At 45.6% G+C, this 18232-nt stretch overlaps 1 protein-coding gene across 1 annotated transcript in view; it reads left to right on the forward strand.

Annotated features, from left to right (window-relative positions):
* wwc3 (WWC family member 3) overlaps positions 1–18232 on the forward strand; it is a 186774-nt gene that overhangs the window by 135947 nt on the left and 32595 nt on the right. The window contains exons 7-11 of the mRNA XM_043700448.1: positions 3095–3241; positions 6898–6971; positions 11646–11888; positions 15718–15807; positions 16973–17523. Coding sequence (XP_043556383.1) covers positions 3095–3241; positions 6898–6971; positions 11646–11888; positions 15718–15807; positions 16973–17523 — 1105 coding nt within the window. The remainder of the gene's footprint in view (positions 1–3094; positions 3242–6897; positions 6972–11645; positions 11889–15717; positions 15808–16972; positions 17524–18232) is intronic.

Raw genomic sequence — 18232 nt, forward strand, 5'->3', positions numbered from 1 at the left:
TGACCTCCCAACTCCTGTACTCAATACTCTGACCAAGAAAGGGAAGCATACCAAACGCCTTCTTCACTTCCTATCTACCTGCGACTCCACTTTCAAGGAGCTATGAACCTGCACTCCAAGGTCTCTTTGTTCAGCAACACTCCCTAGGACCTTACCATTAAGTGGATAAGTCCTGGAAAGATTTGCTTTCCAAAATGCAGCACCTCGCATTTATCTGAATTAAACTCCATCTACCACTTCTCAGCCCATTGGCCCATCTGGACCAGATCCTGTTCTAATGAAAGCAAAACTAAAACCCTGGGTTTGTCTGAGCCTGATTGCACCCACTCATGCTTCTCTTGTCTAAATTTAAAAAAAAACACTCTCCAGGAGACCAAGGTTTTTCACCCACTGTGTCTGAAGCATGCATTCCGCAAGAGGAACCACCCAGAGTAAACCCCTCTTAAAGGCACAGCACCATCATACCACACACTCCTGATCTCCTCATTGGCAAATTCACTTCTGTTATCCCTTAGGAATTTAGCCAGTCTTCTCAGTCTCATGCATATTATCTTTCCATTGCCTCGTCAATAATACCTTTTCCGACTTTACTATAAATTATTATTGACCGATTTAAATCGAGTCGCTCTGCCTACAGACTGTAGGACAAAAGATATTTTGTGTTATCCCATACCTTAACGTCCCTCAGGTCCTTTTCATTAAAGTCCCTCACCAAGGGAAGACTTACTTTGGGTCACAAAGGCATTTTCTGTACTCTCAAATATCACAATCTTCATTAATACCCTTTCTGAGTTTAGTGTATTCCTCATCTAGTGACCCTGCATTCTTAAACAAAACTTTCAACTTGTGAGAAGTTGAAATGCAAACTGTCAATGTAACTTGGAAGTGATTTGTTTCTGTTCCTATAAATTCCTATCCCTGGATGCCATTAATTCTTCCGTAACATTCTGCTTTGAGAAGATCAGCATTGTTTCGGAAATGCAATAGTAATCTGACTATGAAAATTGCAAATCTGCAGATCTCCCAAAGATATTACTTTATTATACTTTATATCTAACTTTATTTGGTCTTTTTATTGAAGGCTTACTCATCAATAAAGGCATTTCACTGGATTCTACCCTGTCATTATGATGTGATATTCATCTGCTATCTTAAATGTCCTTACTGATTGTTGATTTGTGATTTCAGACTGTTGGCATGACTGAACCTGAAACAAATAGGTCTGTTACTCTTTGACCTTACTTTGGTCTTCCTTACATTAAAAAAAACACATGACACTTTATACTGTCCAGCCCATGTACTGTCCATTTACAGCCACTATATAGAACTGCACAATTGAGCAAGTCCTTTCCCAGGATGGTCACTACTGGACTGATGCTTCTAGTGGCCAACGTGATTGGTCAGTATTATCCTTCTCCCCTTCATTATCTTCCCTGTCATGTCAACTTAAAAACCCAGTTATTCCTTTTCAGACAATTCCACACACAGTGATACTTTGAGCCACACCTGAAACATCTATTAATTTGTCCTCGGTTATTCCCGGGATTCATCCTCCTTCCATAATTACCCACCTCCTGCTGCCTGTTGTAGCTGTCAAAAGAGTTTCTCGTTGTTTGATCCTTTTTTCACAGTACTGCAGGAGCCCTGTTTAAGAGAGGCCCAGAAATATTGCCACTCTATATCCTCCATGTTGTTTAAACATGAAAGGGTTCAGAAATGATTTACAAGGATGTTGCCAGGGTTGGAGGATTTGAGCTATAGGGAGAGGCTGAACAGGCTGGGGCTGTTTTCCCTGGAGCGTCGGAGGCTGGGGGGTAACCTTGTAGAGGTTTATAAAATCATGAGAAGCATGGATAGGATAAATAGCCAAGGTCTTTTCCCTGGGGTAGAGGAGTCCAAAACTAGAGGACATAGATTTCGAGTGAGAGGGGAAAGATTTAAAAAGGAGTAACCTTTTTACTCAGAGGGTGGTGCACGTGTGGAATGAGCTGCCAGAGGAAGTGGTGGAGGCTGATATAATTACGACATTTAAAAGGCACTTGGATGGGTATATGATTAGGAAGGGTTTGGAGGGATATGGGCCAATTGCTGGCAAATGGAACTAAGTCAGTTTAGGATATCTGGTCGGCATGGATGAGGTGGACTAAAGGGTCTGTTTCCGTGCTGTATGACTGTGACGTTATGCTCATGAGCCCATGTGTAACTTGAAAGTGGCCAAAAATGAATTCTTTCCCTAAAGCTTTAGATAGTTGCTCTCGAAACATGTCACTGTCTTTAACCTAACCCTAGTTGAAGCCAAAACCCTACCCAAGTCTGATACTCTGGCACAATCCAACCAGTTTGAAGGCAGGTACAGATGTAGAAGTTTACAAGTGGAATTGCTGTTGTCTCCCAGAAAAGCCAGTTGCCAGTTAAAATCTGTGATGTAATTTTCAGTGCCTCCGCTTTAGTAAATGTATCATCGAGCTTTGTAGGCATGCAATAGGCATCCTGTTTCACTTCCGTAAAGTTTAAGGGAATGTCTACACCTCCTTCACGAGTTGCTAAGCCGGATAGGCTTGAGCAGGTGAGTGACTAACGCCTGCTCCTATTTCTTGGGTTCTAATGATTATGATTGACTGACGAACAGCGGAGAAAGTGAGCTTCTGTACACATTAGTGAGAGGCACTCCCCTGAGTTATGACGTGACGTTGGAGTATTGATCATTAGAATTAGGAGCCAGGAGGAAACCAATGGCGATATTGTGGATCCTCCATCCTTCAGTACATTTTAAGGTTGGTTTATGTGCTTGATCTTCATCTTCTGCATTATCAAAGGGATGATACAATAAAGTTTCAAAAGAACATTCTGTAATGATGAGAGGTTCCAATAACCTGTTTTCCCCAAATGCTCAAAGAAGTTGCACTTTAATTTTGGTCATATGCTGCTGATGCCCCATTGATACAAAATGGCTGTTCCGATTTCTACCCACCAGCCTTAACCGGCATTGGAAAAGCTTTAGACAGCAAAATGATTGTACTGCGGCTGTAACGTTGCTACTCAGCATGCCTGCGCTGAATTAGAATCTTACTGTATTGTTTGTCTTGCTTTCCAGAGCCTTGCTAAACTAACAGATGAATTCAGGAATAGCTGTTGCATTGAGAACTCCCTGCAGGATCTCCAGATGAATCCAAGCTTGGCCTCTGAGTGTTTATCACAACAGTTCTGTGAAGCAGGGTCACAGACTGACATCATCGGAGAGGTATGTTTTCAAATGCAAAGATCTATTTATTAACCCTGGCTAATTTTCATTGTGACTTCAGACTGCATTTGCAGAATCGCTGACACTCGGTTGCATTGAGAAAGCAAAACGAATAGATCTGGGTTTTTTTTTTCTCTTTGTTTCTGTAACTACAAAAGACTGATGTTGTAAGAAAGCCTTCAGGATGCACAATGTGCCTGAGAAACTGGCCAGGCTGATGGGAGTCCCTGAGCAGTGTTAGAGTGGATTGGAAATGATTCTTGGATCAACAGTTAGGGCAGCAAAAGGATCCTGGCTGTTGGCTGAAAGCAAAAAGTGCTGGAAATCGCAGTGGGGCAGACAGCATCCATAGAGAGAGAGAGCAAGCTAATGTTTCAGGTCTAGATGACTCTTCATCAGAGCTGTAATGAACAGTCATCTAAGAGTCAAAATATTAGCTTGCTCTCTCTCTCTCTCTCTCTCTCTCCACGGATGCTGTCTGACCTGCTGTAATCTCCAGCACTCTCTGTTTTCAGTACAGATTCCAGCATCTGCAGTAATTTGCCTGTTAGCTGATGTGTTTAATCCAGTACTGACAATAACAATGGACCAAAATCTTTGTAAATCTGGTGTCACTGACTGTGAAGCAACGTCCACACCTCAATCGGAGCTCCAGTAAGTGACCTTTTGGGCAGCATCTGGTAGAGCAAAAGGGATGTAGTTGAATGGCTAGAAATGTACATACGACTTTGCATGGCTAATGTCAGAATACAAGTTGGGAAGGAGGATTTTGTGCAGTGTATATTAAGATTAAAGTTCCCCGCAATAATTACATGGGTTTTGCTACAATAATCTTTCTGTTTAATGTTCAATCTGGTGGTATAACTATTACTCACTTGTATTTCCCAGGATTTCCTGTTCTTAAAATTCACCCATGCTGTTTCCACTCCCTAATTCTGAGTCAAGATCCTTTTGCACCGCCGTCCTTCTATATCATCCTTTACGATCGGTGCTGCTTTTTCCCATTACACAGGTCTTTTGAAAGATTGTGTATCCTGGGATATTATTTCCCAACACTTTTAAATGGGACCTGAGGGGCAACTTCTTTTTTTTTACACAGAGGGTGGGTGTCTATATGCAGGTGCAGTTGCAACATTTAAACGATACGTGGACAGAGACATGAATAGGAAAGACTTAGAGAGATGTGGGCCAAATGCAGGCAAATGGGACTAGTTTGTTTTGGGAAACCCACTCGGCATGGCCGAGTTGGACTGAAGGGCCTATTTCCGTGCTGTCTGACTGTATAATTCTGATATCATTGCCATTACAGAATAATCTTTTTATCCCTCCCTGTGATCCGCTATCTTGAAACAAGTGTTTTACGTACTTGGCCAAAGAGCATTAATTTTATTTTTAAATTATTATTTGTTGCAAGGAGATAATACGTGTCACGAAAAGTATTTTACTGCTCTATTGCCTTGATTTTTCCCTGAAGATTTGGAATAACCTTTGGAATCTCTGCAATTGTGGCTGTCACTCTGACCACGCTGTCCCTTATCGCTGTCACATTGTCATGTCAATATCCACCCCCCCACCGCCGCCTCTGCCGAATGGCTTCATGCACTTATGGTTTTTGCATAGGTTTGCACAAGCGCCCGGCCATCCTCAAACGAAAGAAACAAGAAACTGAGGGTGCTGGAAATCAGACACAAACTCAGAAACAGCTGGGCCGATTCCTCTCCTCAGCTTTCTCTCCGCAGCACTCGCAAAATTCCGCCAGACCTGCTGAGTTCTTCCAGTGATTTATGACTCCCTGATATCCTTATTCCCTGCAAAGTACTTTACGCCAGTTAATCTATGTCAAGTGTTGAGGCTGCTCCATCACTATGTCCTGGATCCTCAGAGGTCACAGTGAGGATGGGTTTTTGCAGAAGAATGCTGGGAACATTTAAAATGCAAAAGATCATTTAAAACGGGTTGGACAAGAGCACTTGTGTGATCGATCAGACAAAGATAACTGTGTCAGTTTGCGTACCTTTCAAGAGTGAGAGCAGCTTGAGTACCTTTTTGTAGCCCTGTACACTTGCTGTGTAAAACTAGGAGCAGAGGAAGCCAAAAGCAGCCCCTGGATAGGAAAAGTCAAAAGCAACTTGTCAGCAGAAGGGATACAGTGACTTAGTGGACTCGAAACATTAACTCTATTTCTCTCCACAGGTGCTGCCAGACCTGCTGCATTTCTTGCTGTGTCTGTTTCAGGCTAACTTTGCTGGTTGATTCTGAGCAGCTTCATCAATTGTAGCTTGTTCCTACCTCTAAAATGAATGAAAGTCAATTAGCATTCATCAATGATCGAATAGTGATTTGAAAATCCTGTTCATCAAAATTTTACTTGAACCAGAGGCCACTGTATTGCTTCTTTGTGAAGGAAACTCAAGTGTATGACGTATGTGTGTGAGGTGGCAAGGTGGTTAGCACTGCTGCCTCACAGCGCCAGGGATCTGGGTTCGATTCTTCCTTCGGGCAACTCTGTGTGGAGTTTGCACACTCTCCACATGTCTGCATGGGTTTCCTCCAGGTGCTCCCATATTCTCCCACAGTCCAAACATATGCAGGTTAGGTGGATTGACCATGCTAAATTGCCCTGTAGTATCCAGGGATGTGGAACTTAGGTGTGTTAGCTATGGGAAATATAGAGTAGGGGGATGGGTCTGGGTGGGGTGGTCTTTGGTGTGTCAGTTTGGACTCCTTGGGCCAAAAGGCCTGTTTCCACATGGTAGGGACTCTTGTACCTAGAGCACTTGACATTATTGAATCATTCATTTCTCCCATCTGCAGAGGAACGCGGATTATCCGAACGCCTTGGGCGGGGAGTATTTTATTTGGATAATCGAATGTTCAGATAATCAAATGCTGGCTAACGCAGTTTAGCCAAGCATCGGGACCTTGCGATCTTGTTTGGATAATCGAGGTTCCTCTGTACATTCTTAATTTATATAATTCACCTTCCTGTTTCTGAGAATCCGAAAGGGACTACAGTAAAGGGAATTGTTTCACTTCTGGAGTGCAGGAATGGTTAGCCAAGATGTTTCATTCTATGCAACTAGTGTATGACGTTTGGTTGGCTCATGTTGTGATACTGAGCCAGGAAAGGGGGTAAATCCATCTCTTAAAAACAAAGTTCTGGAGAAACTCAGCAGGTCAGAGTTTACTTTTCAAGGCTAATGTGACTTGTTCAGAAGCTTAACTCAAAGTGTTAAAGCTGCGTTCTCTCCACAGATGCTGCCAGACACGCTGGGTAACTCCAGCAACATTTGCTTTCATTTCTGATCTCCAGTATCTGCAGTAATTTGCTTTTATTTAAACCATTTCTAAAGACTATTGCTCATCTTGTTTAAACCATGCACTGTCCAGTCTGGCCACTGGGGATTCTGGTTTCTTATACGTACTGCCCAATGTGTATAGGTAGAAGGCACATTTTTGCAAAAGGTTACATGTTAGCTAGCAGCGTTTTATAATACTGGCTTGACCTTATTTCAAAACATTTTGTCCTTTTAGCTAAATATTCTCATTGAGCCAAGTCCCCCTTTTCAATGCAACCTTTTGAGATACATGTGAACTAAGAGTTTAGATTTATTAATATTTGCTCTGAATAAATTTTAATGCTTTTCCTTTTACAGTTTTCATCTGATGGAAGGTCTAAACTAGCAGACAGAGTTCGACTTAGTTGGCAGTATGAGGAAGCTAAGAAGAGGTAATCAACATTCAATGTATTCACAAATAATCCTTGTCTCTTAATTCTTAATGCTCTTTTTTCCCTCCTCCTCCATATACTTTTCCTTTTGGACAGGGATTATAGCGAAGAGCCTGTTGGTTACATGTTATTTACAAAATAATGTACTCAGGGCTGTGAGGTCACATGACAGGTAACACTTGGACAGCTGATCTTGGGTGAAGTCATGCAGGGAATACAGTCTTCCTCCATTTCAGGGAGGAACCAACTGACATTGTCACATCACTTTGCTGGCTACTGTCCTTTAGCTGGGATGTAGTGTGCCGTTGCATAATCTGTTGGCTGTTACTGACCTGTGCTCATGTGGTTAAGTACAGAGGTCAGCAAACCTTGGTGAGAGGGCTCTCCTGTACTCCAGAGTGGTTGGTGCTTTCATCAGAGGAAGGAACCTGAATGCTACACGTTGCTTTGAGAAATGACGCCTTGCTTGCTTTTTGGAAATTACATCGAAGGCTACGCCACATGTGCCATGTACAACGCAGGAAAATACTCAGTTCCTCAGCATTCGCTAAAGGTCCTCAGACAGCAGCTTCCAAACCCGTGGCCACTTCCATCGAGAAGGGCAAGATCCGTGGCAACACCATCATCTTCGACTTCCCCTCCGCTCGCCATCCCGACTTGGAAATGTATCGCCGTTCCTTCCCTGAGGCTGGGTCAAAAATGCTGGGATTCCCTTCCTAAGGGCATTGAGGGACCACCTCCAAAACATGGACTGCAGCGGTTCAAGAAGGCAGAAGGCAGCTCTCCCCCACCTTCTCCAGGGGCAACTAGGGACGGGCAGTAAATGCTGGGCCCAGCCGGCGACGCCCGCATCCGACAAGTGAATTAAAAAAAGCAAAGGCGTCCGTTGCTGAGCACAGAGTTTACCAAATAAAAATAAAGTCAAGGAAAAGACCAGAGGAGGTCAAAAAAGCAGGTTGTTTTGCCCCTTTCCCTTCTCCGAGGGAACTGGTTCTGGTGAAAGGGAGTAGTGTTTTCACTGGAAGAGCTATAATGTGAGGGTAAGTGTGTTGACTACGTTGCAGTAGCTATTCTCTTTTATGGTCACATGCTTTGTTTATCATGCATTCCTGCCTTTGGCTGGTTGGGATTACTGGAAAGCCTGTGTGTTTACATGCATTACAGTGTTTTCACTCCAGCTCTCTCGGGCAGACGCCAGTACACAGTGGACTACAGAATGTGCTGTGCTCTATTCTTTTTTTTCTTAAGCAAGAAATATCATTTCTCTCTGTCAACTAAAACATTGCAGCAACAGCACGATAGGTTCCCCGTAGCTATCTTGCAAAGTTCAAGGGAATATTTTAATATGTTAAAAAAAGTACACTGTAATCCATTTTTGACTTTATTTTGAGAGAACTTTTGTTTATGAACTCGAGAAGGTGTCAATGTTTAAAGATGAAGGAGATCTTTCAAGAAGAATGGACCTGAAAAGTACCTCGAGGTGAAGCAGACAGCTGTGTCATGCGTTTGTTGGCAAGGTCAACCTCAGTTTAAAGAAAATGCTGGCCTTTATATCCAGCCCCTTGTAACCTCAGAACATTGCAAAGCACTGCACAATGATTGTTATCATGTAGGAGGTTAATTACAAAACGAGTACGTTGCAGCTTGAGTAGTAGAATACAACAGTCTTGTGAATTTTTTGCTGTCCAAGATGAAAAGATTTACAAGGATGTTGCCAGGCTTGGAGGGTTTGAGCTAAAGGGAGAGGCTGAATAGGCTGGGGCTGTTTCCCTAGAGCATCGGAGGCTCTGGGTAGTGGATAGGGTGAATAGACGAGGTCTTTTCCCTAGGGTGGGGGAGTCCAGAACAATAGGGCATTGTTTTAAAGGTGAGAGTGGAAAGATTTTAAAAGGGACCCAAGGGGCACCTTTTTCACACAGAGGGTGGTCTGTGTATGGAATGAGCTGCCAGAGGAAGTGGTGGGGGCTGGTACAATCTCTGCATTTAAAAGGCATCTGGATGGGTATAAAATAGGAAAGGTTTAGAGGGAAATGGGTTGTGCTGGCAACTGGGACTATCTGGTGGGCATGGATGGGTTGGACCAAAGGGTCTGTTTCTGTGCTGTACATCTCTATGACTCTATGTCATACAATGGGCACATTTGAGTATCCTGAACAAGAGCAAATTTGCCACATCACCAACTTGTCACTGCATTGTGAATCTTTGATGCCACAAATGTCCAGAAGACAGAATGAGACAAAGTGTTGTGGGAGATTTCCAATAGTACAACAGTGCTTATGCTAAAAATGATTACCCCAGTAGCTGTATGTACTAAGATTGTGAAAAGTATCATTAACACAAGTTCTTCTTCCTTACCATTTATTGTGTGACTGTTGGTGTGATAACTCAGACATAACATAGACTTTGAAGGTCTGTGACATTGATATGGGTGAGGGGAAGGTCTCAGACATTCTTAGCTCAGTATGTTTTGTCCGTTACCTGTATCTTTCACTTACAAATGGGGCTCAAACAGTGGCACCATCTGGATTCTCTTGTGAGATTAATGAGATGCACATGATCCACAAGGTCAGCACTCGTACCAGAGCTACTCTTCATACTCAAAATATTCCCTGCAGGAATAAGGCAACGTTTGGTACTAAATGAAAGGGATTTAATCAGAGGGTGGGCCCGCGGGACGTACGTTTTTGAACCGTGAGTAAATCGTCTCGTTTGCCATTTGGCAGAAAGGTGAACATCAGCCAGAATCGCGACAGATTCTGGGCACCCCCTGCTGGCCGGGCACATTTACTGCTTCCGTCGACTCTTCAAAGCGACGAGGGGGAGGTTGGGATTGAGAGAGGAGAAACAAAAGGTCTCTGCTTCAAATGATTTGCTGCCGCTTTGGCAGTGTTCACCACTCCACGGGACCGACCTTGGCTTGGCGAAGCAATGTGAAATCGGGGAGAGTGGGTTTTTACATCTCTCCACAACGCTTCTGTGAACCTGTGCTGAGAAGCCTTGCCACATGAGGCTAGCCCCTCTGGGAATGGTCTCCGGACAGAGACTGAATCCAGGTTGACGTGAGGCCCTGTGATAAGGCTCGTGGGTTTTGCTTTGTAGCTGGTCATCCTGTGAACTCACTGTCACTGCAACACTGCAGCTCTCAGCTGATGCTGCTGCAGGTCTGTACACCTTGCAGAATTCCTTGACTAACCTGGGTCATTGGGGGGGAGGAAGCAGGTTTAAATCACGCTCCCTACAATGGGGTTGCACGGTGGCCCGGTGGTTAGCACTGCTGCCTCACAGCTCCAGGGACCCGGGTTCGATTCCAGCCTCAGGCGACTGTCTGCGTGGAGTTTGCACATTCTCCCCGTGTCTACATGGGTTTCCTCCCACAATCCAGAGATGTGCAGTTCAGGTGAATTGGCCATGCTAAATTGCCCATAGTGTTTAGGGATGTGTAGGTTAGGTGCATTAGTCAGGGGTAAATGTAGAGTAATAGAGGAATGAATCTAGATGGGATACTTTTCGGAGAGTTGGTGTGGACTTGTTGGGCCGAAGGGCCTGTTTCCATACTGTAGGGATTCTATGATTCTATAATGGAGGGGGGATTTAAATCAGGCTGCCTACAATGGTTTGTGGGGTGGGGTGGGGTGGGGTGGGGGGGAAGGTAAGGTAGCTCCCGCAATGGGGAGGGGAGTAAAACAGCTCCCCGCAGTGGAAGGGAAAGTGCAAAACAGCTCCCCCTGGTGGAGGGGAGGGTGTAAAGCAGCTCCCCCTGGTGGAGGGGAGGGTGTAAAGCAGCTCCCCCTGGTGGAGGGGAGGATGTAAAGCAGCTCCCCCTGGTGGAGGGGAGAGTGTAAAGCAGCTCCTCACTGTATAACAGTGTGGAGGTAATGTCACTGAATCCACACGGCTCACCCAGAGGGAACAGTTCAATTTAAGGACTTCAATATTTCAGAAGCTGCAAGTAACTCGCTGCAGTCGGTTTTATAAAAAAAAAAGCCCAGCAAATTGTCTGAACCCAGCTGGATGACAAACACCAAAAGGGAATGTAATCAGCACCTGTGCTTATTTTCCCTAACTTTGTTTCCACACTATACATGTTCGATACTATCCTTCACCCTGGATGTGACCTGGTGGGCTGTGTGGGGGAATACCATTGGAGGGACGGACATCACCGCCAGCTTTATCCGGGGCATTGGGAATGAGAAATGGATGGCTCGTCCTGATAATTCTGAGGATAAAGTGAAAAATTACACCACACAAGGGTTATAGTCCAGCAGATTTATTTGAAAGTACGAACTATCAGAGTGCCTCTCCTTCGCCAGGTGAAGTCAACTTCATCCGCAGTTCCACTTCACCTGAGGATGGGGCAGCGCTCTGAAAGCTTGTGATTTCGAATAAACCTGTTGGATGATAACCTGGTGTAGTGCGACTTGTAACACCCCTATCCAACACCGGCATTGGCACATCAATTTGACCACGTTTGACAAAATGTAAGGTGGAAGCAAATAGTGATGGTGGCATCTTGGCATTGGTTTTAACATTTCCTTTTGAAATCATAACTGCACTCATTGAAGCCATTTTCTGTTGGTGTGCGGGGGAGCTGCAGCATTGTTTCATTCTCTCTCTCTCTCTCTCTCTCTCTCTCCGTCTCTCTCCCTCCCTCTGTTTCTGCCCCGGGTCCTGCAGAGTTTCCAGTATCCAGCTGCAGCTGGCTCACTTGGACAATGAGAGCTGGCCAGGCAGGGCTGAGGCAGACTGGGACCGAGTCCAGCTGATCCGGGAGAAGGAGGCCCTGCTGCAGGAGCTGCAGCTGATCAGCCAGCAGAAACGCCTGCCCGAGGAGCTCGCTCGCCTCGAGGTTGAACGCCAGCGACTGGAAGACGACATCCAGCGAGCACAGTCCATCCCCGGTCAGGAGTTCGCCGAAAGGTTGGTGTCCCTTTTTGTAACAACTTCCTCCTTTTCCTAGCCAGGACTAAAACGTCCCGTCCGCATTTACATCACAGAGTCGTCCAGTGCACTAAGTGGCCACTCAACCCACCGTGGCTGTTCTATCCAATTCATCCATCTCCACTTGGTTTCCCCATTAGGCCCTGCTACTACAACACCTTTTTATCACAGGTAACCCTAACCCTATCGCAGGGGAATATCCGCAAGCACTTTCCAGGAACACAATCCCACCAGGCCTGACAGAAAAGTCGGGAAGTTATGTTGGTGAGGCCGCACTTGCAGTATTGCGTTCAGATTTGGTCGCCTTGCTAATAGGGAGGGTGTTATGAAACTGGAAAGAGTGCAGAAGGAATCTACAAGGATGTTACCAGGTCTCAGGGGTCCGAGCTACAGGGAGAGGTTGGACAAGCGAGGACTTTTTTCTTCAGAGCGTAGGAGACTGAGGGGAGATCTTCTAGAAGTGTATAAGATCAGGAGAGGCATGGATAGGGTGAATGCACTCCCTCTTTTTCCCAGGGCTGGGGAATCGAGGACTAGAGGGTATCAGTTTGAGGTTAGAGGGGAAAGAATAAAAGGGAATCTGAGGGGTACTTTGTTCACACAGAGGGTGGTACACATATGGAGTGAGCTGCCCGCGGAAGTGGTTGAGGCAGGTACATTAACAACATTTAAAAGGCATTTGGACAAAGACATGGATGGGAAAGGGTTAGAAGGATATGGGCCAAGTGCAGGGAAATGGGGTTAATGTGGATGGACATTTTGGTCAGCATGGACTAGTTTGGGCTGAAGGGCCTGTCTCTGAGCTGTAGGACTCTATGACGCTGAAAGTGTGGTTGAAGAGGTAGATCTTAAGGACCGATCTAAAGGAGGAAGAGCGAAATAAATTGTTTAAGGGGAACATATTCATTCAGTTACCTGCCAGCATGGTTTTTGTTGTGATTGGATCAGCGACATGAAGGTGGTAGAGGTGTGTGTGTGTGTGTGTGTGTGTGTGTGTGTGTGTGTGTGTGTGTGTGTGTGTGTGTGTGTGTGTGTGTGTGTGTGTGTCTGTGTGTGTGTTGGTGAGGGGGCACCAGTTAGCAAGAGATTGTGGTACATCTGGCCCACCCCATTACAACCTGCCGAGTCTACCCGCAACCATTGCCATTGAACTTTGTCAGGAATCCAACACATGCTGCATCTTCAGGAGCTGGTGGGTCAGTTGTTCTTTGCCGTTTGGACTACTGACACCATGTTTGTTTAGGCATTTGGATGTTCTTTGTAAAGTAGAGAGAGAAGAAAAGGTGGGGTCACTTTGACTTAACAGCAACACTGTAAGACAGATCATTTGTGATGAGGTTCCCAATAGAATGAAACTGGGAAGAGTCCTGTACTGACCAGCTGATTGGTTACTGGCCCATTTTCCAAAGTTACAGAATTGTGTCTTGCAGGTTGAATATTTGATACTTTTGTCTACTTAGGCTTTTCACATTACGCGTAGTGTTCTGCTATGTATACATGAGTTCAGGTTCCTTATTTGACAGTACATTACCAAAGTAGACAGGCTGGAGGCCGGAAGAACACAGCATGCCAGGCAGCATCAGGAGATGCAGAAGTCGATGTTACAGGTATAATCTGACCTCCCCCTACACCCACCCCCTTCTTCAGGACCGGGGGTGGGTGTAGGGGGAGCTGCAGATAAAGGGGTTGGGGTGGTGAGGTGGGGATAGGTGAGGGCAGGTAGAGGGTACGACCTGATTGGTCAGTGGGAGGAATGAATCCAGTTAGGGAGGAGAGGAAGGGAGGGGGAGGGGCTGGGAAGGGAGTTAAGGGGAGGGAAGGAAGGTTATTTGAAATTGGAGAACTCAATGTTGACCCCTCCAAGCTGTAAGCTGCCCAGGTGGAAGATGAGGTGTTCTTCCTCCAATTTGCAGTTTGGTCCATTGTGGCAATGGAGGAGGCTAAGGATGGTCACATTGGAGAAGGAGTGGGAAGGGGAATTAAAACGGGCGGTGACTGGGAGGTCCAGTTGCCCCTGCAGGTCCGGCTGAGATGCTCAGCGAACCATTCCCTAAGTTTACGTCCGGTCTCCCCGATGTAGAGAAGACCACATCGGGAGCACCTGATGCAGTAAACTAGGTTGGAGGAGAGGCAGGTAAACCTCTGTCTCACCTGGAAGGACTGTTTGGGCCCTGGATGGAGGTGAGGGGGTGGTGTACCAGCAGGTTTTACATCTTTTCCGGTTGTAAGATAAAGTACCTGGGGGTTTGTGTAGGGGGGCGGTGTGGTTGTCAGTGGGGAGAGTGGCACAAACCAAGGACTGGCAAAGGGAACGGTCCTTGTGGAAGGCAGAGAGGGGTGGGAGAGGAAGATGGTCTTGGTGGTGGGGTCTAGTTGGAGTTGGCAGACGTGATGATGTATTGGATGCGGAGACTGGTGGGATGATAGGTGAGGACAGGGGTCCCTGTCTTTATTGTGTTTGGGGGTGTTTAGAGCAGTGGAATAGAGGTGGTGCGTGGAGGCTGTCTGGATGACAGAGTGGGGAGGCACATTGTTGGAAATAGATGGATATCTGGGATGCTTGGGAGTGGAATGTTTCCTCATCCGAGCAGGTGTGGTGGAGGCAGAGGAATTGGGAAAACGGGATGGAGTTCTTGCAGGATACTGGGTGGGAGAAGGTGTAGTCCAGGTGAGAGTCTGTGGGTTTGTAATAAACGGTACATGGTAAGTGTGATACAACCAGCTCCACAGCTGTCAAAAATATAGGAGCTCCACTTCTAATGTCTGATATGGCTCTGTGCCGTCACACTCTCAGTGATGTGACATGATGTGGTCTTTGACTTGTGGGTAAAATCCCTACTACAGAGATTTGAGCATTGACTTGTGAGGGAGTGCTGCCCTGTGAAAGGTACTGTACTCCCGAGTAATAAGCCGGTGATTATTTTGCTTTGTGTCATGCTGCAGGAGCCAGCAATCTGTGGAAATGATAGCATTGAGGGAACAGAGAGTTCCGGGAAGTTGCCGTAGTTGACTGTTCCACCATATTAGTTTGGTTCAGTGCTGCTGTGGGGAAAAGGGCGGGGCTTGTTGCAAAGTTTTCAGTAACTCACTGAAAACAGCTAATGGGTCACTGAAGAGCAGTTTTAATGTCACAGTCGGAGAGGGTTACATAGTTACTCAAAGGCAGGCATAAAATAACTTGTCAACGCTACAGCTGCAGAGGTGTGCAGTGAACACATAACTAATAATATACTGGGGGGCTGCTTAAGAAGCTGAGCAGTTGTTCGGCTCTATGCAAAACTCGGGGATTAGTCCTGGGAGTCGGTAGGTACAGCCAAATGTTGTAGTTAGGGCTCAGATTCAGTAATGGGGCTCCATAGTCTGGGTGATGCATTGTATTAATGAACAGAATAGAACAGAAATTTTATTGTCATGTTTACAATTACATGAAAAATACAGTAAAAGATTTTATAAGCTGTCCTATATTAACACCTATATTAATGACGAGTCAATGATAATAATAAAACAAAAATAAAATTAAGACAAATTTCATAACTGTTGATTGAACAACTCCTGGTCTCGGGGAACAATGAAAACTCCTGCAGCAGGAACTGACAGATGCACACCTCGTTGTCTTTAAAAGGCACATACGGTTGTTTTAACATTTCTACGCCCCTTGCTACGCAAATAGATGGATGCAATAGTCTACAATAAAATAAGCGCAGGGTGGGTCTGATAGAGGTATCGTTTTTCTTTCCTCAGTATCGGTGAGCTGAAACTTCAGCCCCAGATTCTCATTTTCACCCACTGCCTGTTTGTCATCTTGTAGGATGCTGTTGCAAGAAAAGAGAAACTGTCTCCTAAGGCAGCTGGAAGAAGCAACTCGCTTAACCACATATTTGCACTCTCAACTGAAGAGGTTAGTAGAATTGTTAGCAGGGTTTGGGCAAAACAGCATCTTGCATGATAAAGGTAATGCAGACCTCGTTGTCTTCATTTAATTATCAACTGTGTTATGCTGCTTTCTGGCAATAGGATGTGTTCGTTCCTAGTTATACATTTGCATAGTTATCCAGGTATAAAAAAAAACATGATGTTTGTTATTGAAGTGGACCTGATGATGTGAATTTAAATCCCAACGCTGGTTTGTTCAAGGATTTTAAATTTGATTTTAAGAAGAGCGTTCTGGAGATGAAAAGCTTGAATCAGTAAAAATGACCGTAAGGCTTGTTGGATTGTCACTTTGTAAAAATGAAAGTAAAGCCAGAAATCTGACATCCTCACCAACTCTGTATGGTGTGTAATTCCTGTCCCAAATGACAGCATGTTTCCCTCAGACTGTAGGTAGGTCTGCAAGCTGCTGGTGGCTGAGGGAATTCAGTCAGCCTACAACAGCAAGGGGAGAAACCAGTTATCAATGAAAAGCATAAGTACGGTCAGTTTTAGGTCGTGTTTATTTGATTTGTGCAATGTTACTTGAAATGACCTTTTAAGGGTGGCACAGTGGTTAGCACTGCTGCCTCACAGCGCCAGAGACCCGGGTTCAATTCCCGCCTCAGGCGACTGACTGTGTGGAGTTTGCACATTCTCCCCGTGTCTGCGTGGGTTTCGCTCCGGGTGCTCCGGTTTCCTCCCACAGTCCAAAAATGTGCAGGTCAGGTGAATTGGCCACGCTGAATTGCCCGTAGTGTTAGGTGAAGGGATAAATGTAGGAGTATGGGTCTGGGTGGTATACGCTTCGGCGGGTCGGTGTGGACTTGTTGGGCCGAAGGGCCTGTTTCCACGCTGTAAGTAATCTAATCTAAACCTCACCTTTCCATGTAAACAGAGGTGTTTAGGAGTTGTTCTTGTTAAATGGGATAGACTGATACAGCATAAAAACAGGCTGTTTGGCCTATTATGTCTGTGCCAACCAACAAACCCCAAACTACACCAATCCAGTTTACCTGTGCTCAGTCCATGGTCTACTACCTTCTGGCAAGAGTATATTGGTGCAGGTGTCGTGTCCGGACTATAATAAGGGATCATTATCAGTGTCCTGTGATCTCACATGTGTAACTAAAATGATATTATTTATTTTGCAGCTTAACAGCTAGTTCCCTCACGGTGTCATCCAGCAGTAGTAGAGGATCACTTGCATCCAGCTGTGGATCATTAGCTTCCAGTCGAGGGTCTTTAAGCTCAGTCAGTTTTACTGACATTTACGGCCTCCCACAATATGAGACTGATGCTTCGATTGATTTGGGGTGCTATCTGCAGTTCGATCTGCTTCCGTTCGACACGATAGCCAAGGACCCTTCGTTCATCGACCATTTAGGACTGACCAAGCCGCGGCGCACGTTGGATCCACCTCAGTCCTTGGCGTCGCTGTCCTCCAGGTCCTCGCTGTCCTCGCTGTCACCACCCAGCTCCCCGCTCGACACGCCGTATCTCTCCGCCTCCCGCGACTCGCCACTGGCCCAGATGAACGAGGAGTTTGAGGAGTTGCTGGGCAGGTCGGACTCTGAGCATCTCCGGCTGCAAGCCCAGGCGGTCTGCCATGATCTGCAGGAGGCTGTGTCGGCACAAGGGGTTGGAGCTACACTCTGCCAAGATGTGGATCCCAGAGCGAGGCTGGCAGTGCAGGGCGCAGGAGGTACAGTAACTCTGAAACGTAGCATTCCTTTCTGTGGCACTTGGTACTTGCTCGACACTGGATTCAGTCACGTCCGTCTGAGTACCCAGAACGGATTAGCTGAGTTGTACGTTCGCTTGCTGAGGACATTGGTAAATGCTTTTGGGATATTAAATGCTGGGGAAGAAGCAAGTGTTCAGGGATGACCGATACATGGATCACTAAAAATAGCAATGTACTTTATTCAGGCTCTTTCAAAAAAAAGCCAACAAAGTTCGGAGGAACCTTGATTGTCCGGCGTTCGATTAACCGAATGAAATACCCCCTCTCCCGTGTCCTTCAGATAACCGAGGTTCCTCTGTACTGGGGCTTGTCTCTCAAGGAGTGGATTTGAAAAAAAGCAGTTATGTCAAACCTTTAGATTAGTTGGACCACGCTCCGAGTACAGTGAACAATTTCGGTCACTTATTGTAGAAAGGCAAAAAAAAAATCACCCGACACCAGGTTACAATCCAACAGGTTTATTTGTATCCACCAGCTTTCGTAGCCCCCACTCCTTAATCAGGCAGCTACTGAGAGAGGCTACATCAGGCCCAGAATTTATAGTAAAAGATCAAAGGGGCATACAACTTGTGCCTCAACTGGGATCTTGGGTTCATGTCACACTACAAGTAGCCTCACTACTATCTCACAAACACTCATACACACAGACACATTCTCTCTCTCTCTC

Source organism: Chiloscyllium plagiosum, chromosome 12 (genome assembly GCF_004010195.1).
Source record: "Chiloscyllium plagiosum isolate BGI_BamShark_2017 chromosome 12, ASM401019v2, whole genome shotgun sequence".
NCBI lineage: Eukaryota > Metazoa > Chordata > Chondrichthyes > Orectolobiformes > Hemiscylliidae > Chiloscyllium > Chiloscyllium plagiosum.